The 27183-nt window shown below is 36.8% G+C and overlaps 1 protein-coding gene across 1 annotated transcript; it reads right to left on the bottom strand.

The window, feature by feature from the left end:
* Positions 1-21181: 21181 nt before the first annotated feature.
* LOC120171008 lies at positions 21182-21806 on the bottom strand. The gene is made up of 3 exons (XM_039178828.1): positions 21622-21806; positions 21345-21552; positions 21182-21229 (listed from the first exon to the last, which is right to left on the bottom strand). Exons 1-3 carry the CDS (start codon positions 21804-21806, stop codon positions 21182-21184), a joined length of 441 nt encoding a protein of 146 aa, XP_039034759.1.
* Positions 21807-27183: the final 5377 nt, after the last annotated feature.

A 27183-nucleotide genomic window follows, 5' to 3' on the forward strand; every position in this document is an offset into this window, starting at 1 on the left:
GAGCATAGGATCTCTAAATTATAATTATTTTCAGTAAGAGCTAATATTGAAATTATCTGGTTAAGAAATTACGAAAATGCCCTTGAGAAATAAAATAGTATGAATTGACCCTAAATGAGATAGTACTTTGAGGATTTGTACTTAACTCGATTAAGTACGAATTTAATTGTTAAGATCCTATCTTTGTATAGAAAAATTTATGATATTTCGTTTGTAAAATCTGAGAAGACACTTGACCCAGAAATATCCGAGTTATGAGTAAACACTTGAAGAATAATTTGTCGGGGTGTTCTGTTGTCATAATTGTTCGAAAGGACTGAAATAAATGATAAGATTGAATTTAATAGTAAGATCAGACGGAAGGAAATGATTGAAATACGCTAAATCTGTAAAATGACCAAAATACCCCTATAATTGAAATAACCCAAGAATACCACCAAGCTCAAGAATGATTGGATATCTTCGAGCTCTAAAATAAATGGAATAAAAATGAATACCAAAATTACCAAAATACCCTTGTGTCCTATTCTAAGTAAATGCCTTGGATTAATTAAGGAATCCAAATAAGCATAGGTATTGGACTACCTTTAAAAAGTTATGGAACACAACTTAAGTAAGCATATCAACTTTAACGATATGTCAGTACCTGAACGGTATAGATATTACTTGAATGCGTGTTGTCTACTCAAGTTTAGCTCGATGATAATTTTGGAAGTATTCAGCTCAGTTCAACTCTAGATTGCATTCAGTATTAAGAATTGGACGGTTGTTCGACAAATAAACCACGAAGACCAAATTAAACTGAATGGAAATACAATATGTATTTGGAATTCAGAAACGTCTGAATTACTCTGAAGTAACAAGAACATACATGATTGTTAAATGAACTAAATAACCTCAATGAATGAGGATTAAATAAGTGATTTTGATGAGTCTGGAAACACTGTTGAACTTACATGATTAATTGTCTTTATGGGTTATGAACCATGAATCAAGTACGTCTGTATTTCCTGATATCGTTGAAATATGGAAATGAAATAAAGACAATTGGGAGATCTATTCAGCGATGATTATGGGGATGATCTATGGATCTGCATTATGGTATTAAAGAGTGAATACACTGGAAGGGTAATGAATTGACTTGTTGACATGCATCAGTTTGGGAGTTGTGTAACTAGAGTTGTTTGATAATACGATCGATAGTCATAGATTGTAAATGACTTGAATCTTCGATTCTATATTTTCATCTAAAATCACTTCGGTCATGTTTGAAAAAGCAAGTAACGCAGAAGGAAAGGATTCTGAATACCTCATTTGGTTCAATTGGGTTGAAATCCTATGAGTTCATAGTATATTCTTGAATACCCCTGATTGATTGGGTAATTGAATCACTCGCAGTAAATATGAATTTAGAATTATTATGTATAAAGGTTCCTGAAAGTTTTCCTGATGCACATAGAAACTTAGTGGAATTCTAAAGTATCAATCTGTAATGTCTGATTAGATCGGTTAGAAATCGATTCTCTTCAATAAGATCTTATTACTGGAATCCGATCAAATTGCACAAGTTCATGTTATCCATATTGATAACTACAAAATACATTTGAAAAATATTTGGATTCTTTAGTGTGTTCCTTATATTTTGAATAATTGTTTTATTGTTTTAACATGTGGTACACTGAAATCTATGGTTACTGTTTTATGGATGCACCGACTTAACGTTGATGGCTTATGGATTTTTATCATTGTATAAATTGTATCTTGGAGATACAGATTTGTAAAGTACAGCTCTGATCAAGCTGGAAAAATTTTATGGACCTAATGTGACTCTTAGGTAGGCTCTGCGGCCCTGAGATCATTCTCGGGTAGGCCTGCGGCCCTAAGATGTATTCTTAGGTAGGCCCCACGGCCCCAAAATCTATCTTGGGTACCTACTCTTTGTAAGATATTCCTTAGGTTAACTCTTTGTAAGATGGTTTTAAAATACGAGTTTAAAAAGCTCCACTACAGTATGGTTTATGGGATTTTACTGAACTATCATTTGATTAGTGTACCTATTATGGTTTTATCGTATTGATGGAACACACAAGGCATCCTATTCAACCTCATGAAAAAGTGATAGTATGAAAGGTTTCTTATGAATTGAGATTCATGGCTTCTACTCGATGAACTTCTAAGGAAACCCCAAATTATTCCACCCACTGGTGTACGTATGATTCAATAAGGAAATTATGGTTTCCCATTTATCTGCATGTCATGTAGCATCATCTGGTAGTTTTGTATTACTGAACTTTTCGAAGCTCACTCTATTACTCATCATTGTAGGTTAAAAGAATTGTACCAGTATCACTATCAACATCAGTAAGGGAGTTTTCTGGTGTTGCTTGCAGAGTATGGTACATGTGATTAGGGGGCATATAGATTGTATTTTTGTTTTATATCTGAATTTGAAAAAAAAAACCTATCTTATTTCTGAATAATAATAAATCATTTTATGTTTTATATGTTTTAAGAAAATTTTTAATTTTTCGCTATTTTTACGGTGGGTCGCTCCGGTGGCCCTAATGTGACACTCCAGATCGGATCGGGCTATCCACATCAGTATGAGGGGATTACATTTAGTGGTATCAGAGCTATGGTTTGAGTCAAAATTTTTCAAGATAGACCGGCCGGTCGAATGTCAAATTATGTCTGATTAGTACATGCCCCTAGACTGCAATCGTACCTATCTGAGCCGGAACTCTAGGGCTGAGTCCCTATATGTAGTGAGTAAACCAAAGTTTCTATCCGTTAAGGCTATACTTGTACAAAAAGGAATACCATTAACATCTATCTAAACGCTGTGAAGTACCTCACGAGCCATATGAGAGTTACTCATCTGAGAAATTTTGACCCGACTCCGGAAATTAAATTGGGATATGCTACTGCTCTATGAGCCTATTCTCATTACCAAGACTGAATTGATTACTCAAGGCCATTTTCGTTCGGATTCTTTTACTCAAGGCCATCATGTTCATTGTCAACCAAGGAACAAAACCCCTCAAACCTTTCGTCGTGAATCGTCGCCGTTCGTCGTTAATTTCAGTTAGAAGTATCGTCGGTAATAACTCAGTTTTAGTTGGTTTTTCATCGATTCACGACGATCGGGTCATCCGTTTACGACACCTCCCGCATCATCGTGTTCCTTGCATCGTTCCGAGTCCGCCGGTGTCAGCCTTGGTCTCCGTCGACGCCGACGTGTGAGGAGGTGAAGCGGTCAAAGTTTCTGATTCATTGAAATCGAGCTCTCCGCCGTTCAAAATTATGAACCGAGCTTTGTAAGTATCTCGGAATCGCTCAAAATAATTTTTAAGAATTTTTCCATGATTTTAAGGCAGCCGGAAGGGGCCCCACACGCCGCCACTGTGCGTGGGGATGGTCACAACCCGAACCGACCCGTTGAGCCGACCCGACCCGTTGACCGGCGTTGACCACTGTTGACTTTTGACTGGCTTTGACCGGGCATTAAACGACCTTTAACTTTGACCGAGTATACCTATCCTGACATTTTTCGACGTTCTAATTCGATTCCGCTGTCCGTTTTTTGAAATTCGAACCCGAAGACCTCGAAATTACCGGTCAAACCCTTTGACTTTGATTTTGACCGAAAATTCCAAATTTCTGAAAAGTCATATTTTATGCTTTCGACGTCCTGAATCTGAATCTGTTTTGCCAAATTCGAACACGGTAAGCTATTTTTCACTGATTTATCACCCGATTCGATCCGTTTATCGTAATTAAGCTCCGTTTTTATATAATTTATGTTGATATGTATTTGAGGAATTATTGGAAGTTGAATTGAAGATCAAAGGCGTTCGAATTGAATTTTATGGTCGATCAATATTGCATAAAAATCGAGGTAATACTTTACTGCCTCTTTATGCTTTATGAAACATGTGAATATTGGTAAATGCATGATTAAGATAATGTTGGTCTCATTTGTGTAGTCAATTAGTTTCTACACTGGATCTGAATACGGTAAAAGGGTTCAGTAATTGATTATGGTTTAGATGATTTTTATAAGAAATTGAGGGATTGTTAGAATTAAATTACAAGTTATGTTCTTAGTGATAAAGAAATCAACATGGATTTGTAACTTATAGTTTATTTCATCAAAGGTTAAATTAAAAGTACTTGGATGGGAAATTATGATAATACTCCGATAGGGTAAAATTACGAAAATACCCTTAAGTTGTAAGATGTCAAGAATTGTCCGTGGAAATTGATTAATAACTCTGGAAGGATATATTGATATGATAAAACTACAGATGTTCTTAAGAAATGCTAGATTTTTCTTACGAAATACGGATAACCGGTTTTTAACCCCTAGAGGGTTTGTGCAAGATATTAGAATTCTATTAAGGAATCATTTCAAGATAAGAGAATGCTCGGGAAAACAATTGATCATAGGATCTCTAAATTATAATTATTTTCATTAAGAGCTAATATTGAAATTATCTGGTTAAGAAATTACGAAAATACCCTTGAGAGATAAAATAGTCTAAATTGACCCTGAATGAGAGAGTACTTTGAGGATTTGTACTTAAATCGATTAAGTACAAAATTAATTGTTAAGATCCTGTCTTTGTACAGAAAAATTTATGATATTTCGTTTGTAAAATCTGAGAAGACACTTGACCCAGAAATATTAGTTATGAGTAAACACTTGAAGAATAATTTGTCGGGGTGTTCTGTTGTCATAATTGTTCGAAAGGACTGAAATAAATGATAAGATTGAATTTAATAGTAAGATCGGATGGAAGGAAATGATTGAAATACGCTGAATCTGTAAAATAACCAAAATACCACTTTAATTGAAATAACCCAAGAATACCACCAAGCTCAAGAATGATTGGATATCTTCGAGCTCTGAAATAAATAGAATAAAAATGAATACCAAAATTACCAAAATACCCTTGTGTCCTATTCTAAGTAAATGCCTTGGATTAATTAAGGAATCCAAATAAGCATAGGTATTGGACTACCTTTAAAAAGTTATGGAACACAACTTAAGTAAGCCGATCAACTTTAACGATATGTCAGTACCTGAACGGCATAGATATTACTTGAATGCGTGTTCGTCTACTCAAGTTTAGCTCGATGATAATTTTGGAAGTATTCAGCTCAGCTCAACTCTAGATCGCATTCAGAATTAAGAATTGGACGGTTGTTCGACAAATAAACCACGAAGACCAAATTAAACTGAATGGAAATACAATATGTATTTGGAATTCAGAAACGTCTGAATTACTCTGAAAAACTCTGAAGTAACAAGAATAGACATGATTGTTAAATGAACTAAATAACCTCAATGAACGAGGATTAAATAAGTGATTTGGATGAGTCTGGAGACATTGTTGAACTTATATGATGAATTGTTTTTATGGGTTATGAACCATGAATCAAGTACGTCTATATTTCCTGATATCGTTGAAACATGGAAATGAAATAAAGACAATTGGGAGATCTGTTCAGCGATGATTATGGGGATGATCTATGGATCTGCATTATGGTATTAAAGAGTGAATACACTGGAAGGGTAATGAATTGACTTGTTGACATGCATCAGTTTGGGAGTTGTGTAACTGGAGTTGTTTGATAATACTATCGATAGTCATAGATTGTAAATGACTTGAATCTTCGATTCTATATTTTCATCTAAAATCACTTCGGTCATGTTTGAAAAAGCAAGTAACGCAGAAGGAAAAGATTCTGAATACCTCATTTGGTTCAATTGGGTTGAAATCCTATGAGTTCAAAGTATATTCCTGAATACCCCTGATTGATTGGGTAATGGAATCACTCGCAGTAAATTGAATTTAGAATTATTATGTATAAAGGTTCCTGAACGTTTTCCTGATGCACATAGAAACTTAGTGGAATTCTAAAGTATCAATCTATAATGTCTGATTAGATCGGTTAGAAATCGATTATCTTCAATAAGATCTTATTACTGGAATCCGATCAAATTACACAAGTTCATGCTATCCATATTGATAACTACAAAATACATCTGAAAAATATTTGGATTCTCTAGTGTGTTCCTTATATTTTGAAAAATTGTTTTATTGTTTTAACATGTGGTACACTGAAATCTATGGTTACTGTTTTATGGATGTACCGACTTAACGGTGATGGCTTATGGATTTTTATCATTGTATAAATTGTATCTTGGAGATACATATTTGTAAAGTACAGCTTTGATCAAGCTGGAAAATTTTTATATGGACCTAATGTGACTGTTAGGTAGGCTCTGCGGCCCTGAGATCATTCTCGGGTAGACCCTGCGGCCCTAAGATGTATTCTTAGGTAGGCCCCACGGCCCCAAAATCTATCTTGGGTATCTACTCTTTGTAAGATATTCCCTTAGGTTAACTCTTTAAGATGGTTTTAAAATACGAGTTTAAAAGACTCCACTACAGTATGGTTTATGGGATTTTACTGAACTATCATTTGATTAGTGTACCTACTATGGTTTTATCGTATTGATGGAACACACTAGGCATCCTATTCAACCTCATGAAAAAGTGATAGTATTAAAGGTTTCTTATGAACTGAGATTCATGGCTTCTACTCGATTAACTTCTAAGGAAACCCCAAATTATTCCTCCCACTGGTATACGTATGATTCAATAAGGAAATTATGGTTTCCCATTTATCTGCATGTCATGTAGCATCATCTGGTAGTTCTGTATTACTGAACTTTTCGAAGCTCACTCTATTACTCATCATTGCAGGTTAAAAGAATTGTACCAGTATTACTATCAACATCAGTAAGGGAGTTTTCTGGTGTTGCTTGCAGAGTATGGTACATGTGATTAGGAGGCATGTAGATTGTATTTTTGTTTTATATCTGAATTTGAAAAAAAAAACCTATCTTATTTCTGAATAATAATAAATCATTTTATATTTTATATGTTTTAAGAAAAGTTTTAAATTTTCGCTATTTTTACAGGGGTCGCTCCGGTGGCCCTAATGTGACACTCCAGATCGGATCGGGCTATCCGTATCGGTCTGAGGGGATACATTTAGTGGTATCAGAGCTATGGCTTGAGTCAAAATTTTTCAAGATAGACCGGCCGGTCGAATGTCAAATTATGTCTGATCAGTACATGCCCCTAGACTGCAATCGTACCTATCTGAGCCGGAACTCCAGGGCTGAGTCCCTATCTGTAGTGAGTAAACCAAAGTTTCTATCCGTTAAGGCTATACTTGTACAAAAATGAATACCATTAACATCTATCTAAACGCTGTGAAGTACCTCACGAGCCATATGCGAGTTACTCATCTGAGAAATTTTGACCGACTCGGAAATTAAATTGGGATATGCTACTGCTCTATGAGCCTATTCTCATGACCAAGACTGAATTGATTACTCAAGGCCATTTTCGTTCGGATTCTTTTATTGAAATAAGGAAAAGTTCTGATAAGAATGTATACTCAACTGGTTAAGGATTAGTGGAGGATCCATATTTATATAAAAGTTACGTGAAGATATGAAATAACTTATGGAAGTTTTATTTCTGCAATTATGTGACACGAATGAATTTCGAGGACGAAATTCTTTTAAGGAGGGGAGAATTGTAACACCCCAATTTAGGGGTTAAAATTTAAGAAATTATAAAATGGTGAATTTAATTGGTATTTTTGGAAGAAATTGGGGATTAAATTGTAAAGTTTTAAGTTGGAAGACCGTTTTATAAAGTGTAGGGAATTCAGTGGCTAAACCCATGATTTAACCATTTCTTATATATGATGAATTATAAGCTCTTCCCCGTGCGCAGGTTTCATATTTTCCTTCTCCAACAACCCTCCTTCCAACTCCGATCTACTCGCCGTCCGACCTTCGATCGACGAGCCGAAACCACCATCGTGTTCGTTGTCAACCAAGGAACAAAACCCCTCAAACCTTTCGTCGTTAATTTCTGTCGGAAGTATCATCGGTAATAACTCAGTTTTAGTTGGTTGTTCATCGATTCACGACGATCGGGTCATCCGTTTATGACACCTCCTGCACCATCGTGTTCCTTGCATCGTTCTGAGTCCGCCGGTGTCATCCTTGGTCTCCGTCGACGACGACGTGTGAGGAGGTGAAGCGGTAAAGTTTCTGATTCATTGAAATCGAGCTCTCCGCCGTTCAAAATTGTGAACCGAGTTTTGTAAGTATCTCGGAATCACTCAATAATTTTAAGAATTTTTCCATGATTTTAAGGCAGCCGGAAGAGCCCCACGCGCCGCCACTGCGCGTGAGGATGGTCCAAATGACCGATTTGACCGGTTTTGGAGCAGATTTGACCGGTTTGACCGGTCACAACCCGACCCGACCCGTTGATCGTTGACCGGCGTTGACCACTGTTGACCAAAACTTTGACTGGCTTTCACCGGGCATTAAACGACCTTTGACTTTGACCAAGTATACATATCCTTACATTTTTCGACGTTCCAAATCTGATTCCGCTATCCGTTTTTTGAAATTCAAACCCGAAGACCTCAAAATTGCCGGTCAAACCCTTTGACTTTGATTTTGACCAAAAATTCCAAATTTCCGAAAAGTCATATTTTATGCTTTCGACGTCCTGAATCCGAATCCGAAGTTCGTTTTGCCAAATTCGAACCCGGTAAGCTATTTTTCACCGATTTATCACCGATTCGATCCGTTTATCGTAATTAAGCTCCGTTTTTTTATATAATTTATGTTGATATGTATCTGAGGAATTATTGGAAGTTGAATTGAAGATCAAAGGCGTTTGAATGTAATTTTTATGGCCGATCAATATTACATGGAAATCGAAGGTAATACTTTACTACCTCTTTATGCTTTGTGGAACATGTGAATATTGGTAAATGCATGATTAAGATAATGTTGGTCTCATTTGTGTAGTCAATTAGTTTCTACACTGGATCTGAATACGGTAAAAGGGTTCAGTAATTGATTATGGTTTAGATGATTTTTATAAGAAATTGAGGGATTGTTAGAATTAAATTACAAGTTCTGTGCTTAGTGATAACGAAATCAACATGGATTTGTCACTTATAGTTTATTTCATCTAAGGTTAAATGTTAAAAGTACTTGGATGGGAAATTATGATAATACTCTGATAGGGTAAAATTACGAAAATACCCTTAAGTTGTAAGATGTCAAGAATTGTCCCTGGAAATTGATTAATAACTCTGGAAGGATATATTGATATGATAAAACTACAGATGTGCTTAAGAAATGCTAGATTTTGCTTACGAAATACGGATAACCGGTTTTTAACCCCTAGAGGGTTTGTGCAAGATATTAGAATTCTATTAAGGAATCATTTCAAGATAAGAGAATGTTCGGGAAAACAATTGATCATAGGATCTCTAAATTATAATTATTTTCATTAAGAGCTAATATTGGAATTATCTGGTTAAGAAATTATGAAAATGCCCTTGAGAGATAAAATAGTCTGAATTGACCCTAAATGAGAGAGTACTTTGAGGATTTGTACTTAACTCGATTAAGTACGAATTTAATTGTTAAGATCCTGTCTTTGTAAAGAAAAATTTATGATATTCCGTTTGTAAAATCTGAGAAGACACTTGACCCAGAAATATCCGAGTTATGAGTAAACACCTGAAGAATAATTTGTCGGGGTGTTCTGTTGTCATAATTGTTCGAAAGGACTGAAATAAATAATAAGATTGGGATTTAATAGAAAGATCAAACGGAAGGAAATGATTGAAATACGCTGAATCTGTAAAATAACCAAAATACCCCTGTAATTGAAATAACCCAATAATACCACCAAGCTCAAGAATGATTGGATATCTTCGAGCTCTGAAATAAATGGAATAAAAATAAATACAAAATTACCAAAATACCCTTGTGTCCTATTCTAAGTAAATGCCTTGGATTAATTAAGGAATCCAAATAAGCATAGGTATTGGACTACCTTTAAAAAGTTATAGAACACATCTTAAGTAAGCCGATCAACTTTAACGATATGTCAGTACCTAAACAGAATATATATTACTTGAATGCGTGTTCGCCTACTCAAGTTTAGTTCGATGATAATTTTGGAAGTATTCAGCTCAGCTCAACTCTAGATCGCATTTAGTATTAAGAATTGGACGGTTGTTCGACAAATAAACCACGAAGACCAAATTAAACTGAATGGAAATACAATATGTATTTGGAATTCAAAAACGTATGAATTACTCTAAAAACTCTGAAGTAACAAGAATAGACATGATTGTTAAATGAACTAAATAACCTCAATGAATGAGGATTAAATAAGTGATTTGGATGAGTCTGGAAACACTGTTGAACTTACATGATGAATTGTCTTTATGGGTAATGAACCATGAATCAAGTACGTCTGTATTTCCTGATATCGTTGAAACATGGAAATGAAATAAAGACAATTGGGAGATCTATTCAGCGATGATTATTGGGATGATCTATGGATCTACATTATGGTATTAAAGAGTGAATACACTGGAAGGGTAATGAATTGACTTGTTAACATGCATCAGTTTGGGAGTTGTGTAACTGGAGTTGTTTGATAATACGATCGATAGTCATAGATTGTAAATGACTTGAATCTTCGATTCTATATTTTCATCTAAAATCACTCCGGTCATGTTTGAAAAAGCAAGTAACGCAGAAAGAAAAGATTATGAATACCTCATTTGGTTCAATTGGGTTGAAATCCTATGAGTTCAAATATATTCCTGAATACCCCTGATTGATTGGGTAATGGAATCACTCGCAGTAAATCTGAATTTAGAATTATTATGTATAAAGGTTCCTGAAAGTTTTCCTGATGCACATAGAAACTTAGTGGAATTCTAAAGTATCAATCTGTAATGTCTGATTAGATCGGTTAGAAATCGATTCTCTTCAATAAAATCTTATTACTGAAATCCGATCAAATTGCACAAGTTCATGCTATCCATATTGATAACTACAAAATACATCTGAAAAATATTTGGATTCTCTAGTATTTCCTTATATTTTAAAAAATTGTTTTATTGTTTTAACATGTGGTACACTGAAATCTATGGTTACTATTTTATGGATGCACCGACTTAACGGTGATGGCTTATGAATTTGTATCATTGTATAAATTGTATCTTGGAGATACAGATTTGTAAAGTACAGCTCTGATCAAGCTGAAAAATTTTTATGGACCTAATGTGACTCTTAGGTAGGCTCTGCGGCCCTGAGAACATTCTCGGGTAGGCCCTGCGGCCCTAAGATGTGTTCTTAGGTAGGCCCCACGACCCTGAAATCTATCTTGGGTAGGCTCTCAGGCCCTAAGATGTTCTCTTAGGTTAACTCTTTGTAAGATAGTTTTAAAATACGAGTTTAAAAAGCTCCACTAGTATGGTTTATGGGATTTTACTGAACTATCATTTGATTAGTGCACCTACTATGATTTTATCGTATTGATGGAACGCACTAGGCATCCTATTCAACCTCATGAAAAAGTGATAGTATGAAAGGTTTCTTATGAACTGAGATTCGTGGCTTCTACTCGATGAACTTCTAAGGGAACCCCAAATTATTCTGCCCACTGGTATACGTATGATTCAATAAGGAAATTATGGTTTCCCATTTATCTGCATGTCATGTAGCATCATCTGGTAGTTCTGTATTACTGAACTTTTCGAAGCTCACTCTATTACTCATCATTGCAGGTTTAAAGAATTGTACCAGTATCACTATCAACATCAGTAAGGGAGTTTTCTGGTGTTGCTTGCAGAGTATGGTACATGTGATTAGGGGGCATGTAGATTGTATTTTTATTTTATATCTGAATTTGAAAAAAAACCTATCTTATTTATGAATAATAATAAATTATTTTATGTTTTATATGTTTTAAGAAAAGTTTTAAATTTTCCGCTATTTTTACGGTGGGTCGCTCCGGTTGCCCTAATGTGACACTCCAGATCGGATCGGGTTATCCGCATCGGTCTGAGGGGGTTAAAAAAATGTGGGTCGAAAACAAAATAGGCTTTTGTTCTAACGTGGCAATCAATGTGTCATTCACTTAGTTGAAAAATCAGTTTATTTTTATTATCCAAGACACATTGATATTTAATTGTTTATAGCTTTCTCTGTCTCACTAATATTTATATTCTTGTTTATTAATTTAAATGGTTTAATTTTTTTTACTTTTACCTATTATTATTTAAAATTTATTATTAATAAAAATATAAAATATATATTTTAAAAACAATCAATCAAGTAATTTTGAAATACATATTTTATAAAAAAATTATTAAATATTTAAAATAATCATGGTCAAAATTTAAAAATTTTAACTTTTAAAATGTTAATAGAAAACAAATTTAATGAGATGAGATAATATTATCGAATCTCATATATGTTAAAAGAAAATTATCAAAATTAGATAAAGTTCACACTAATTACAATTGATCTTATAGGGCGACAAAAGTGACCTCAAGTAGAAAGCTCAAAGAATACTATCAAAGATTCAATTTTCTCATTCCCTTAGTTATTAAAAAAAATAAGAGATTTGTTGAGTGCATCTCTCCTTAATTGAAATTGAAAAGATAAATATATACATGAAAAATGTAACACATTTTCAGGGACGAATTCTCACATTCATGCGCGACATTATTTTTAGGTACATTCATTTATTGTGAATTTAAGTATTTATATGATGTTTTTTTAATCTCATTATCTTATTATAGAGGGTAAACTATACTAGTGATCACTCAACTATAATCCCTTTTCATTTCGACCACTATTTTTGAATTCTTTTCAATTAGACACCCAACTATTTAAATGCATTCAATCAGACCACTAGCCGTTAACAGTTAAAGGAAGTGGTGACGTGGTAGTTAATAAAATTGATATAATTTATATTTAGTCCTTATTACTTATACAATCTATCGAAATGGTCATAATTTTGAATTAATTCAAAATTTTAATCCTCCAATTATATGATGACACATGTCATAATATTATTGGAAGACTTTTATTAATTTAATTTATATTTAATTTTAATACTTTTCCTCTAATCAAATGATAACACGTGGCACCATATGATGGAGGAAAATAAATTGAAGCGAAGCAATATTGTCTTTCGTTTATTAGGGGGATTCGTACCTATGACTCCTTGAATGATAAAGAACCACCTCAACCACTGCTCCACGGCTATTTTTAGATATAATACACACATAAACTAATATTTATCTTTAATATAATGAAGGTGAGAGAACAATAAAAATAAAAGCAACACTAAAATGATTTGATTCAAATAAATTAATATTTTAAAATATATTATTTATATTCAAGCTACCCCACCCAGAAAATATATTGTTTATATTTGACCCGCCCTGATTTGATTCGAATCAAGTATATTATTATTTTAAAATATTAATTTATTCGAATCAAGTCGTTTTAGTGTTGCTTTTTTTTATTGTTCTGGCATTCATTATATTAATTTATAATAAATAATTATTTGAAAATATTAATTTATTTGAATCAAGCCATTTTAGTGTTGCTTCTATCTTTATTAGAATCAAGTATATTATTTTAGCTAATTTAAAATATTAATTTATTTGTATCAAAATGGGGTTGGTCGAATATTATTTTAACCATTTTAAAATATTAATTTATTTGAATCAAGTCGGGGCGGGTCGAATATAATAAATTATTATTTTAAAATATTAATTTATTCGAATCAAGTTGGGACATATTGATTATAAACAATATATTTTCTGGGTGGGGCGGGTTGAATATAAACAATATATTTTAAAATATTAATTTATTCAAATCAAATATAAATTAAATTAATAAAAGCCCTCCAATGATATCGTGATACATGTCATCATATAATTACAAGATTAAATATATTGAATTAGTTTAAAATTATGACCATTTTGATAGATTGTGTAAGGAATAAGGACTAAATATAAATTATACAAATTTTATTAACTGTCATGTCAACACTTCCGTTAACTATTAACGACTAGTGGCTTGATTAAATGCATTTAAATAGTTGGGTGGTCTAATTGAGAAGAATTCAAAAATGGTAGTTGGGTGGTCACTGATATAGTTTAGCCTAAATTAAAATAAATTTAACTTTTTATTTTAATTTATTTTAATTTTAAAAATTATGACATATTCTATATTTATAACAAAACAAAATTTATAACAAAACATTTTTTCTAAAAAATTGAATAACTCAAGCAATAATTTATGATATTAAATTTAAAGCAAACTAAATTTATTGCCCTTTTGATATAGGTCAATCTCTTATTGTAAATTTTTCCAAGCTAAGCCCACCAAGAATCTTATCAGTATAAACTTTTTTTTAGAAGATTGACATAAAATTTTATGGTAGGAGATGGATTTTTTAAATTTTAAAGGAAGACTGTCAAACAATAAAGAAATATATGTCATCTTTTTCTATTAGAAATTTACTGGATAAAAATTTGTTAGTTTTACATGTTAGACTATATCACCTTTTTCTAGTAGTGTCATTTACAATAGTAGTAGGATAAAAATTTTGTCTAACGAACTTTATATGCATGGACTAATCAACAATATTTTCCTTAAAAGAAAAAAAGGTTCTGGTACCAATGACGGGATGCTTCTGAGAACCATAAATGGAATTTCTAGTAAAAATTTTGTTTTGTTATAAATGTAGAATATGTCATAACTTTTAAAATCTTTTAAAATTAAAGATTTGAGGGTTAAATTTATTTAATTTATTAAAATTAGGACCAAATTGATAGAATATATAAGTAACTGTGACAAAATATTTGAGGGTCTGACTTCTTGTACTGAGTGCGAATAGAAGTTACCTTGGCATTTTTGTTTACCCCGTCAGTTTCTTTACTTTATGAACCCTCATCCTTATCCTCTTCTACTGGTGCTTCTTCCTGCACTTCTTGCTCATCTTGCACAGTAACAAGGGGTGAATCATCCTTTGGTCTTCCCCCAAACTTATATTCAACATTATTTTATGTACCACTTCGGAGAGTTAGCACGCTGCATTGCTCTTTGCCATGAGTTTTCGTGACTTTAGTGTCACTCGGCAAATGTCCTAGTCTGCGTTCTTGTAATGCTGCGACAATTTGACAAACCTGACTCTCCAATGCCCTCAGCGATAAACTATGGCTCTGAAGTAGAGCCCCTTGATTTTTTATGGAGGTCGCATGGTCTTGCAGCATTGTCTTTGTTGTTGATATGAACTCTTGCATTGTGGCCTCCAAAGAACTGGTATTGATGAAGATGGTCCTCCCTTATTAGAATTATGCCATGGCATATTCGATTGAAATCCCTGGGAGTCATTAAAATTCTACTGCCGAGCTGTTTGATGAGCATTGTCGGTACCTTGATTTCCCCACAAAAAATTTGGATGTTGACGTCATCCATGATTATATGTGTTAGAGTAGGGGTTGTTGTTGCCTCGGTTGAAGTTGCCTACAAAGTTGATGGATTCTTGATTGGTCGGACAGTCACTCTAATTGTGATTGCCGTGGCATAATAAACATGCTGAATTGGCTGCCTTTACTTCTCTCACCTCACTTGGCCTTTGAAAATTCTTCAACATATTGGTGATACAGCAAGTTGGGCAGACACCGAATCCTTAGAATCTAGCTTCAAATCTCCATGTGATTTTCTCCCAAGTCCAAGCCTTGTGGATGGAAACTGATAATCGTTGGTGGCAATCTTATCCAGAATGTCAAATGCCTCTGCTGGTGATTTGTCAAGTAGCGTCCCATTTGTCGAGGCATCTAGCATCATCCTCGTGGGTGCATTTACTCAATTATAGAACATCACCACTTGCGTCAAATATTGAAAACAATGATTCAAACATTTGCGAAGCAATCCTTTGTATCGATCCCAGCACTCATACATCGACTTGTCATCAGTTTGCCGAAAAGAAGCAATGTCGTTCCTCAGTTGGGTGTTCATGTTCAGAGGATTATACCATAGCAAATTGTTTTTGCAAAGATCAGTCTCCATTGAACCCGCTGGAACACCAGTCAACCATGCCCTTGCTCGGTCACGCAGGGAGTATGGAAATAATTTTAATTTCAGAACATCTTTGTGCACTCCTTGTTGGCAAAAGGAATCGTACACCTCCAAAAAGTTACGAATATACTGCCTAGCATCTTCATTTGGCATGCCCCCAAATTGCCCTATGGAGTTCAACTCAAAGTGGGATGCCTGAATCTCTGGTGCCACAATTCCAGGATTTAAATCGTCTAAAATCGAGTTTAAGTGATCACAAATGTCACGAGGTCTGGGTGCATTCCCAGCAAATGGATTTGTCTCGACTTTCTGATCATCCTCATGACCATTCCTCGATTTGATCATCCTCTTGATCTCAGGTTCAACTGGTTTTAATGGCTCGTCAGGGTTACTTCGGGTCATACACCACGAAAACTGGAAAAAAAATAAGAAAAATAAAAGGTAAAATAATATAAAATAAATATAAACAAGTAAAATAACAATGCTATGACAAAACAATTTAACTTTCAGTTGCCAATTCCCCGGCAACGACGCCAAAAACTTGTCCGCTCGGTATGAGTACTATAAATGAATGCGGATATATGTGCAAGTATAGACAATCGAACAAGTAATACAGTGATAAGTTGAGTATCGTCTCCACAGGGAATTAGGGAAATCAAATAGGTTTGTCAAGGCACTTTACTTTGTCACCTAATTAAAGTTTGTAATGGTATGTACAAATGATAATGTTGTGGCAAAATTGAATGACTGATGTGGAAATAGAATGAGGTAATGTGGTAGCGAATGGATATGTCGTGGCAAGTTTAATTGTGTTGAATGCAAACAAATGGAAATGTTAAGGCAAAATAAAATGTAAATACTGGATTTAAAATGTAGGACTTTAGCTTTCTTACACGACAAGCTGCTATGGGAATGAGTTATAGGAGTCACTGGGAAAATCTAAGTATATTTCTCTGAATGGTATTTCTTTTATGCCTAACCTGCCCGATAGAGTCTACTAAGGTGCCCTATGCTATCTCTAGTAAGGGACTTGACAGATTAAAGATTCCCTGGCAAAATCGATTGGCGTAAACCCCTGTATTGATCCTATTGGTCCAGATAACAGGATATGTCTCGGCAATACCTTTTTACGGCAGCATTAACATCTAACCTATCGTTCTTGCACAACTTCTTTAGTCGAATGAAATCCTAACCTTATCTCTAAGGTAGATTAGGCCTAGTTACTACCTAGAACCCCTTGTTTATATAGTTCCTCCCTAGTTTCTCTCGAATACTAAGGATATTTTGCCAAGGCATTCTCTCGAACCCTAAAAACCTCCTAAGAAAAGGCTACTCTCGTAGCTCCTACAACCTTAAGGAATTAAGTTTCATAAACAAAACAGGTTAAAGCATAGAAAAACAACCATTCATTGAAATAAAAACTTAAACATCCAAGCGAACTCCCACCAAATAGGATTAGTTAATGGTGGGGTTCGAAATAAACAAGCACAAAGAAAGTTTCATTCATTCCTTAACACCTAATAATAAAATATGAAAGAAAAGAACTAAGGGAAGGAGAGAAAGCCTTCGACGTGCACTGTCTGAGCTTCCCTCGGCCACCAAGAACTGCCCTCAGAGATCTAGCTCCTCTCGGATGCTTAGAATGCCACTCCCTCAGGCTTGTCAAGGAGAAATGCCACAGCAAGTAGGATTGACTGAGAAAAGTGAGACCTTATCTCTCTATCTTTTTAAGTTAAAATCCGAGTGGAACCAAAGTCTTATTCAATGTGGCTTCATCCTCTATTTTTAGGGGAAAATTAATCCTAGGACTTGGTGTTGACTTTCCTAAGAAACCCTAAAACTATGGTTAAGTTACTTGGGAGTCGGGCAGAACAGGCTATGATACAACCTAGGTAGCTGGCTGAGTGATCGCATAATCCTGTTGCAGGCACCCAAGGACAGACATGATCTGCAGGGGCAGGCAGCGTCATCAGCAGAACCGGCGGTTGCAGTGCCGATCCCTCCAGGTGGATCTTCGAGGTAGATTTCTCGGGAAGAGCTCTTGGAGAGTAGAAGACAGTTGGCTCGAAAATATCTTCTCGCACTTTGCTCACTTTCGGAATGCCAGTCAAACTTGGCATTTTCATTATGCTCAGCAATCTCCTTATGTCATGGCATTTTCTTTCCTCTTTTCCTTGCTTTCAATTCCTGCACATCATCAGACAAGCATATTTCCCATAAGGCAACACCGCTTTAAAAATAAAATGCCACGACAAACTGAATTCCACCACATGTAACTAAATGCTTATAAATGCATCTACATGGTCCTAAATGAGCACTTAAACATTCAATAATTTAAGTGAAAATGTCCCAAAATGTGACCTTTTACGGAGTTATCAAACCCCCAAACTTAAGCTATTACTTGTCCTCAAGCAATGGATAGTAATAAGCAAAACAAAAATACTATGACAAGTTCAGAAGCAGAATAATTTTATGGGATAAAATTTCAGCCCTCATCACACATGGCTTCAACATGCTAGACTAGGTTTGAGGATTCAAGTACTGCCCCCTAGAACAAGATTCTTTGTGTGGGTGTGCGTGTTTGTATCTAACCCATGCTTAACAAACTTATAAAATTTCTACGCAAACTTTCTTAATTTGCCATGACATTAAAAAAAATCCACTCCCACTTCGGTTTCTTTTCTTTTTATTAACTTTTCTACGAGGGGAGTCAGCTCATCACTCTACCATCCCACACTCTAGGTGAAAGGGAGCATACCTTCTACCCCCGAGCTAGTCAAGTAGAGTCATCCCGTGACATCTTTCATTCACTCATATGCCATGGCATAGCGAAATATCCCTCTACATGCATTTATTCATAACTTCATTCATTTTTTTTAAACATAGAGGAGTTTTCTTCATTAAAAGTTATATGCCACGACATTTAGAATTATCTTATAAAAACTTTCTAAGTTTCTCAAGCATGAAAAACATACAATCGTGTATTCAAGGATTTCAAAGAAGCAAGTCCTAGAGTTGGTTCTATCATCCTCAACCAGTCATGTACATTTTATCCTAGCCATCAAGATTCATCATCATCGGGCATCCTTAACTAATTACAGAAAACTATTCAAACATTTACTAATGTTATGGCATATTTATTTTACTGATACTATCATGTAATGATGCGAGAACCCTACTTTCCCCAAACTTGAGAGAAACATTATCCTCAATGCTTACTAAGACTAAGGAAAATGAAACTACATGTAATGAATGTAATGCAATCCAAGGTACCTTGGCTCTAGGCGGGTGGTGGTGCAGCGGTCGCGCGCCGAGGGAAAAAAATGCTTTCTCAGTTTGATGGGATTGGAGTGTTCGGTGTCAGAAACGGGTGCAGCCGGAAGAGTACTGGGACCTTCAGGGATGATGGAGAGTTGGGCTCCTCGCGCTTAGATGACTTCTTCAGGCGATGTCTGCTCCTACGCAAGGGAGCTTTCCATGGCATCTCGGATTGGGACTCATCTGTTGACTCGGTGGGCTGTGGTACTTCGATGTGCTCTTTGTCCATTGGTGCGGTAGGCTGCGGTATATTAGGATGTTCTGCCGCCAGAGGTTTAACAAATTGTGGGGATTTCGGGCGATGAGCGAGTTAGAGGTTGGCTTTTTGATCTGTATCAGGCGACACAGCATGGACGGGATCAAGGTCGGCGGGCTCTTTTGCTTCAGCGGGCTCTTCTACTTCAGCGGGCTCTTCTACTTCAGCGGGCTGGGGACTTTCTGCACTGGGTGATTGATGAGCGTCGTCAGTGGTGGGATTAGGTACTTCTATAGATGCCTTGACATCCTCATTTGGTGGCACTAGTGATGCAGGGAAGTCTGGGATGGTAAGTTCGTATGCGGGAGAAACTCTAAGAAGGCGTTGGTGAAAAACTCATCACGGGGCTTAGCGTAGGCAAAATATGTCAGCAGTTTTTCGGACAGCTGCCCGACTCGCTCTTGCGTTCGCTGGATTGCCTGCTCCAAGGCATCTGAGTTTGCCCTGGCATGTGGAGATGGTGAAACACGAGATGTGGTCGCCTCTTTTTCCTTTCCTTTGTTTTCTTCAAACCCAACAACATAGGGATTTTTGCCGTGGTAATTCCAGCAACACCCAGTAAAATCTCGTCAAACTGTTCTTCAGGCTTCTTTTTACGGCATAAGGCAGCGATGAGATTCAGAAATACCAGGGCACTTGCAGGTAGCTTTAGGCATAATTGGGCTTGTTCTACAATGATTTTCCCTACGTCAATGGGGCGCCCGAATATGATTGAGTGCAGTAAAAGCATCCATTGGCAAGACGCAATGGTGTTGTGGGAAGTGGACAAAAGCTTGTGCTTCATAAAATGGTTCCACGACTTCACTTGCGGGAGCAGCTTCTCCCGGTCCATGGTCCTACGACACAGTTGCTGGTCATTCCATTGGGTGTCGGGAAGACATAGGTCTTCCAGAATGCCTTGGTATGTTTCGTTGTCTACGTCTTGCGCGAATGTGGTATGGTGGTCTTTCAGAACCTGCAATTTAAAGTAACGATTAATAACAGTAGGAGTAAATTGAATAGAAATGTCGCGAACTACGACGGCATGTTGGTTTGTCTCAGCGATGTTTGAGTAAAACTCCTTCACTATCAATGCGTTGACAGTGGCAGGGTGCTTGGAAAATTTTTGCCACTTATACTTATTAACCACGTTGAGCACCTCATTTCCAAAGGCAGCATCCTCCTCCTCAGAGAAGACAAACCCTAACTTGAAAAGATCCATCATTTTTTGATGGTTTGGAAATAGTCTCGGGCGGCATCATCCACAAAATGTGGTGGTATAGAAGAAGATGGTCGGGATCGTACCATGATGAAAACACAAAGTAAGGAAAGTGGTGGAAAGCGTGGAGCTTGCTTGGCTATGGAGGTTCGGTCAAAACGGAGGGAAGAAGAAGTTGAAAGAAAGTAAAAGTAAAAAGGTAACGTAAAAGTGAAAAAAGATAAGAACAAAAGAAAGATTTTGGGGGAATATTAAATAGGAAGGTGGGGTCTAGGCGGGAAGAAAAAGAAAAGAAAGAGTAAAAATATTTAATCCTAAGTAAGAGTGAAAAGTGAAAAAGTTTCCCTCATTTTACTATTCACATTTGTCGCCTAAATTTTCACAAGCTTTCACCATACACCTCACGTGCTAGCCATGTGGAATATCCCTTGCAACAAAAATAAAATAAAAGCAATTACTTAAAAAAAGACTAAAATAATGACAAAGTCAAAATTATTTAGGCATAGGAGTAAATTGAAAATGTCCCGGCATCCTTAAAATACTGGGCTAGTATCGACGTCATGCAAGAGAATCGCCGACTTGTCACGTAATGGCGGGACTGCCTGGTAAGCCTTCAGGCGCTGACCATTGACTTTAAAGATGGACTCATCATCCATGTTCTTAATATCAACAGCGCCGTAAGGGTAAACATGGTGGACTTTGAATGGTCCTGACCACCGTGACTTCAGTTTTCTCGGGAAGAGTTTGAGCCTAGAGTTAAACATCAATACTTTTTGGCCCACATGAAAATACTGTGGGAATCGTATTTTTTCGTTTCACTTCTTGGTCTTTTCCTTGTAGAGCTTGACATTTTCTTTTGCTTGCGCTCGAAACTCCTCTATTTCTTTCAGATCGAGTAATCGTTTCTCCCCAGCGAGTTGTGCGTCAAAGTTTAGTTTCTTTATCACCCAGTATCCCTTGTGTTCTAGCTGAACTGGTAGGTGGCAGGCTTTTCCATATACCATCTTGAAGGGAGATATTACCATATGTGTTTTGAATGCCGTCTTGTAGGTCCAGAGTGCTTCATCGAGTTTTGGGGAGCAGTCTTTCCTTCGAGGGTTCACCACCTTCTCTAAAATTTGTTTGATCTCACGGTTGGACACTTCAGCTTGCCCGTTAGTTTGGGGGTGATATGCCGTGGTAATTTTATGTCATACTTCGTATTTCTGTAATGCCTTGGCAATGAGCCTGTTATCAAAGTGGATGCCTTCAACGCTGATAATGGCCAGTGGTACTCCAAATCGAGTAAAGATTTCTTGTGAAGAAACTTGAGCACCGTCTTCGAGTCATTCCTCGGTGTGGTAATCGCTTTAACCCACTTAGACACGTAGTCAACAATAAGCAAGATGTATAAATCTCCAAAGAAAGATGGGAATGATCCCATGAAATCAATGCCCCAAACATCAAAAAGCTCTATCTCTAAAATATTTTGCAACGACATTTAATGTCGTCTGGAAATGTTTCCAGTGCAGTGGAATCTGTCACACGCTTTACAAAATTCGTGGGCATTCTTAAATAGTGATGGCCAATAGAATCCTGATTGGAGGACCTTTATAGCAGTCCTCACACCTCCAAAATGCTCTCCACAGGGTGGTGTGTGGCAATGGTGTAAGATATCGCGTTGCTCTTCTTCGGGGACACATCGTCGAATCATTTGATCGGTACATTGCTTGAATTAGTACGACTCGTCCTAAAAATAGAACTTGGCATCATGCAGAAACTTGTTTTTACACTGGATGTTCAATTCATAAGGAAACACACCACTAACAAGAAAATTATCAAGGTCAGCGTACCACGGAATTGTCGTGGCATATAAAATTTTCTCATCAGGGAATTCTTCTTTAATATCAAAAATGTCATGGCATTCAGAAATGTTTTCTAGCCTAGATAAATGATCTGCAACTTGGTTCTCAGTACCTTTCCTATCAATGACCTCTAAGTCAAACTCTTGCAGTAGTAATATCCACCTAATAAGTTTAGGCTTGGCATCTTTCTTGTTCACTAAGTATTTTATAGCTGAGTGATCGGTTTGAACTTTGACTTTGGTACCTATCAAGTATGGCCTAAACTTGTTAATTGCAAATACCACAACAAGTAATTCTTTCTCAATGGTGGTATAATTTAATTGTGCCTCATTCAAGGTACGACTAGCATAATATATAACATGAAAATTTTACCTCTACGTTGTCCAAGCACAGCTCCCACAGTAAAATCACGTGCATCACACATTAATTTGAACGGTGTCGTCCAGTCTGGGGGACCACGATCGGTGCAGAGATAAGTCTTTGCTTCAGCTCTTTGAATGCGCCATGGCATTTCTGACATGAATGGTTAGTTTTGTTGCAGCAAGGTGCACAAGGGCTTGGATATTGTGGATAAGTCCTTGATGAATCATCTATAAAATCCAATATGGCCAAGGAAACTCCGAATGCCCTTAAAACAAGTTGGTGGGGGTAGCTTCTTGATCACCTCGATCTTGGTATTGTCTACCTCAATGCCCTTTGCAAAAAATTTATGGCCTAGAACAATACCTTCGGTCACCATGAAGTGGCCTTTTTCCCAGTTCAACACAAGATCGGCCTCCTCGCATCACTTCAGTACCTTTGCCAAATTGTCGAGGCATTTTAGAAAGTCATCTCTAGAAAGAGAAAAATCATCCATGAAAATTTCCAGAAAATCCTCAACCATGTCAAAAAATATGACTTGCATGCAGTGTTGAAAAGTTATTGGGGCATTACAGAGTCCAAAAGGCATTCTTTGAAAAGCATAAGTGCCATAGGGGCATGTGAATGTTGTCTTCTCTTGGTCATCTGGTGCGATGGCAATTTGATTATACCCCAAGTATCCGTAAAAGAAACAATAAAATGCCTTGCCAGCAAGTCGATCTAGCATTTGATCGATGAACGGCAAAGGGAAATGATCCTTCTTGGTGGCCTTGTTAAGCTTGCAGTAGTCCATGTAGATTCGTCACCCGGTGACTGTGTGTGTAACTCATTGTCTTCACTCATCACCACAGTCGTGCCTCACTTCTTCGGCACACATTGGACGAGACTTACCCAAGAATTATACAAAATGGGGTAAATCACTCCAGCGTCAAGCCATTTGAGAATCTTTTTCATCACAACTTGCTTCATGATTGGGTTTAATATTCGCTGTGGCTCTATGGATTTGCCATGACATTCTTCTAGCATGATTTTGTGCATGCAAATTGTTGGATTTATTCCCTTCAGATCTGCCACCGTCCATCCTAACGCTCTCTTATGCTATGACAAAACACTCAGATTCTTGGTTAGGGGTAAGGGCAAAGGAAATAATCACATGCAAAGTATCATTACTACCCAGATAAGCATATTTAAGATGTCGTGGCAAATTCTTAAGTTTTAGGGTAGGGGCATGCTGTAATGAGGGCTTGGGAGAAACAAACTCTTAAAAATTCAAAGATTCAAAGCGTGTACCTGGGTTAGCTTTGAGGAAGCTAGCCTGCTATTCCTCGGTAGAAAAATCATTAGGCTCTCCAGCCTTTAAGTCTTCGAATAGCCCCTCATCATGTCCCATTTGAATGAAATTGTCTTGGAAAAATTGATATGCTTCTTTTGCAATTGCTATATCTATTTCTAAAATACTTTGGCATTCTTCAGCATCATCCATGTACTTGAGAGATCGAAAGACATTCACAGTGACATGTTGATCGCCACTCGTATGGTCGCTCGCCCCTCTCATAGTCAATGAAAATACGACCGGTAGCTAGGAAGGGTCTCTCAAAGATGATGGGTGCTATGGCGTCAACCTCATAGTCCAGAATCAGAAAATCATCAGGAAAAATAAATTTGTCAACCCGCACGATGACATCTTCAATTCTCCCTTAAGGACGCACATGTGAATGATTGGCTAATTGTAAGATGACATATGTTGGTCTCGTATTTCCTATCCTAAGCTTCACGAAAATTGACTTAGGCATGAAGTTCACGCTTGAGCCAAGGTCACATAGTGCTTTCCCAACAAATTTGTCTCCTATCGAGTATGGGATGATAAAACTCCCTGGATCATATCTCTTTGGTGGAAGCTTGCTTAAGGAGGAGCAAAATTCTTTTGTCGTGGCAATTGTCTCGTACTGCTCCACTTTTCTCTTCTTGGTAACAATTTCCTTGAGGAATTTAGCATATGTAGGCATTTTTTCTATAGCCTCCAGAAAAGGAACATTGATTTGAAGTTGACTCAGAATGTCAACAAATTTCCTAAATTGAATATCCTCGTTATGCTTCTTCAATCTTTATGGAAAAGGAGGTGGGGGTCTGACTTCCTGTACTGACGGGGTGCGAATAGAAGTTTCCTTGGAATTTTTGTTTGCCCCCTCAGTTTCTTTACTTGATAAACCCGCATCCTTATCCTCTTCTACTGGTGCTTCTTCCTGCACTTCTTGCTCATCTTGCACAGTACAAGGGGTGAATCATCATTTGGTCTTCCCCCAAACTTGTCTTCAACATTAATTTGTGTACCACTTCAGAGAGTTAGCACACGGGCATTGCTCTTTGCCATGAGTTTTCGTGACTTCAGTGTCACTCGAAAAATGTCTTGGTCTGTGTTCTTGTAATGCTGCGGAAATTTGACCAACCTGACTCTCCAATGCCCTTAGCGACGAACTATGGCTCTGAAGCAGGGCCCCTTGATTTTTGATGGAGGTCGCACGGTCTTGCAGCATTGTCTTCGTTGTTGCTATGAACTCTTGCATTGTGGCCTCCAAAGAACTGGTGTTTGATGAAGATGATCCTCACTTGTTAGAATTATACCATGGCATATTCGATTGAAATCCCTGGGAGTCATTAAAATTCTACTGCCGAGCTGGTTGATGAGCATTGCCGGTACCTTGATTTCTCTACAAAAAAATTTGGATGTTGTCGCCATCCATGATTATATGTGTTAGAGTAGGGGTTGTTGTTACCTCTTTGAAGTTTCCTACAAATTTGATGGATTCTTGATTGGTCGGGTAGTCACTCTCATTGTGATTGCCGTGGCATAATAAACATGCTGAATTGGCTGCCTTTACTTTTCTCACCTCACTTGGCCTTTGCAAATTCTTTAACATATTGGTGATAGCAGCAAGTTGGGAGGACACCATATCCTTAGAATCTAGCTCAAAAGCTCCATGTGATTTCTCCCAAGTCCAAGCCTTGTGGATGGAAACTGATAATCGTTGGTGGAAATCTTATCCAGAATGTCAAATACCTCTGCTGGTAATTTGTCAAGTAACGTCCCATTTGCCGAGGCATCTAGCATCATCCTCGTGGGTGTATTTACTCCATTATAGAACATCACCACTTGCGTCCAATCTTGAAAAGCATGATTCGAACAATTACGAAGTAATCCTTTGTATCGATCCCAGCACTCATACATCGACTCGTCATCAGCTTGCTGAAAAGAAGCAATGACGTTCCTCAGTTGGGTGTTCATGTTCGAAGGATTATACCATAGCAAAATATTTTTGCACAGATCAGTCCATGAATCCATTAAACCCGCTGGAATGCCACTCAACCATACCCTTGCTCGGTCACGCAGGGAGTATGGAAATAATTTTAATTTCAGAACATCTTCGTGCATTCCTTGTTGGCGAAATGAATCACACACCTCCAAGAAGTTACGAATATGTTGTCTGGCATCTTTATTTGGCATACCACAATTCCAGGATTTAAATAGTCTAAAATTGGGTTTAAGTGATCACGAATGGCATGAGGACTGGGTGCATTCCTAGCAAATAGATTTACCTCGACAATTTTTATCATCCTCATAACCATTTCCTCAATTTCCGATTTGGTACATAATTTCACGTTGAGCACATCATCTTCTCCTAAAAAGCCTCTCGATCTCATGATCAACTGGTTCTAATGGCTCATCAGGGTTACTTCTGGTCATACACCACGAAAACTGGAACAATATAAGAAAAATAAAAGGTAAAGTAACATAAAATAAATATAAACAAGTAAAATAACAATGCTATGACAAAACAATTTAACTTCCAGTTGCCAATTCCCCGGTAGCGGCGCCAAAAACTTGTCCGCTCGGTATGAGTACCATAAATGAGTGCGGATATATGTGCAAGTATACACAATCGAACAAGTAATACAGTGATAAGTTGAGTATTGTCTCCATAGGGAATTGGGGAAATCAAATAGGTTTGTCAAGGAACTTTACTTTGTCGCCTAAGTAAAGTTAGTGATGGAATGTACAAATGATAATGCTGTGGCAAAATAGAATGACTGATGTGGAAATGGAATGATGGTAATGTGGTAGCGAATGGATATGTCGTGGCAAGTTTAATTGTGTTGAATGCAAACAAATGGAAATATC

Source organism: Hibiscus syriacus, unplaced genomic scaffold (assembly GCF_006381635.1).
Source record: "Hibiscus syriacus cultivar Baekdansim isolate YM2019G1 unplaced genomic scaffold, ASM638163v2 tig00111807_pilon, whole genome shotgun sequence".
In the NCBI taxonomy this organism is placed as follows: domain Eukaryota; kingdom Viridiplantae; phylum Streptophyta; class Magnoliopsida; order Malvales; family Malvaceae; genus Hibiscus; species Hibiscus syriacus.

Excerpts from the sequence above, each read along its gene's own strand:
- LOC120171008 (XM_039178828.1), bottom strand. The coding sequence starts at position 21,806 with ATGGTATATGGAAAAGCCTGCCACCTACCAGTTCAGCTAGAACACAAG. Across the intron at positions 21,553-21,621 it reads TACAAGGAAAAGACCAAGAA|GCTCAAACTCTTCCCGAGAA; the intron begins GTGAAACGAAAA and ends GTTTAACTCTAG. Across the intron at positions 21,230-21,344 it reads ATGACGTCGATACTAGCCCA|GGATATTCCACATGGCTAGC; the intron begins GTATTTTAAGGA and ends TTTTGTTGCAAG.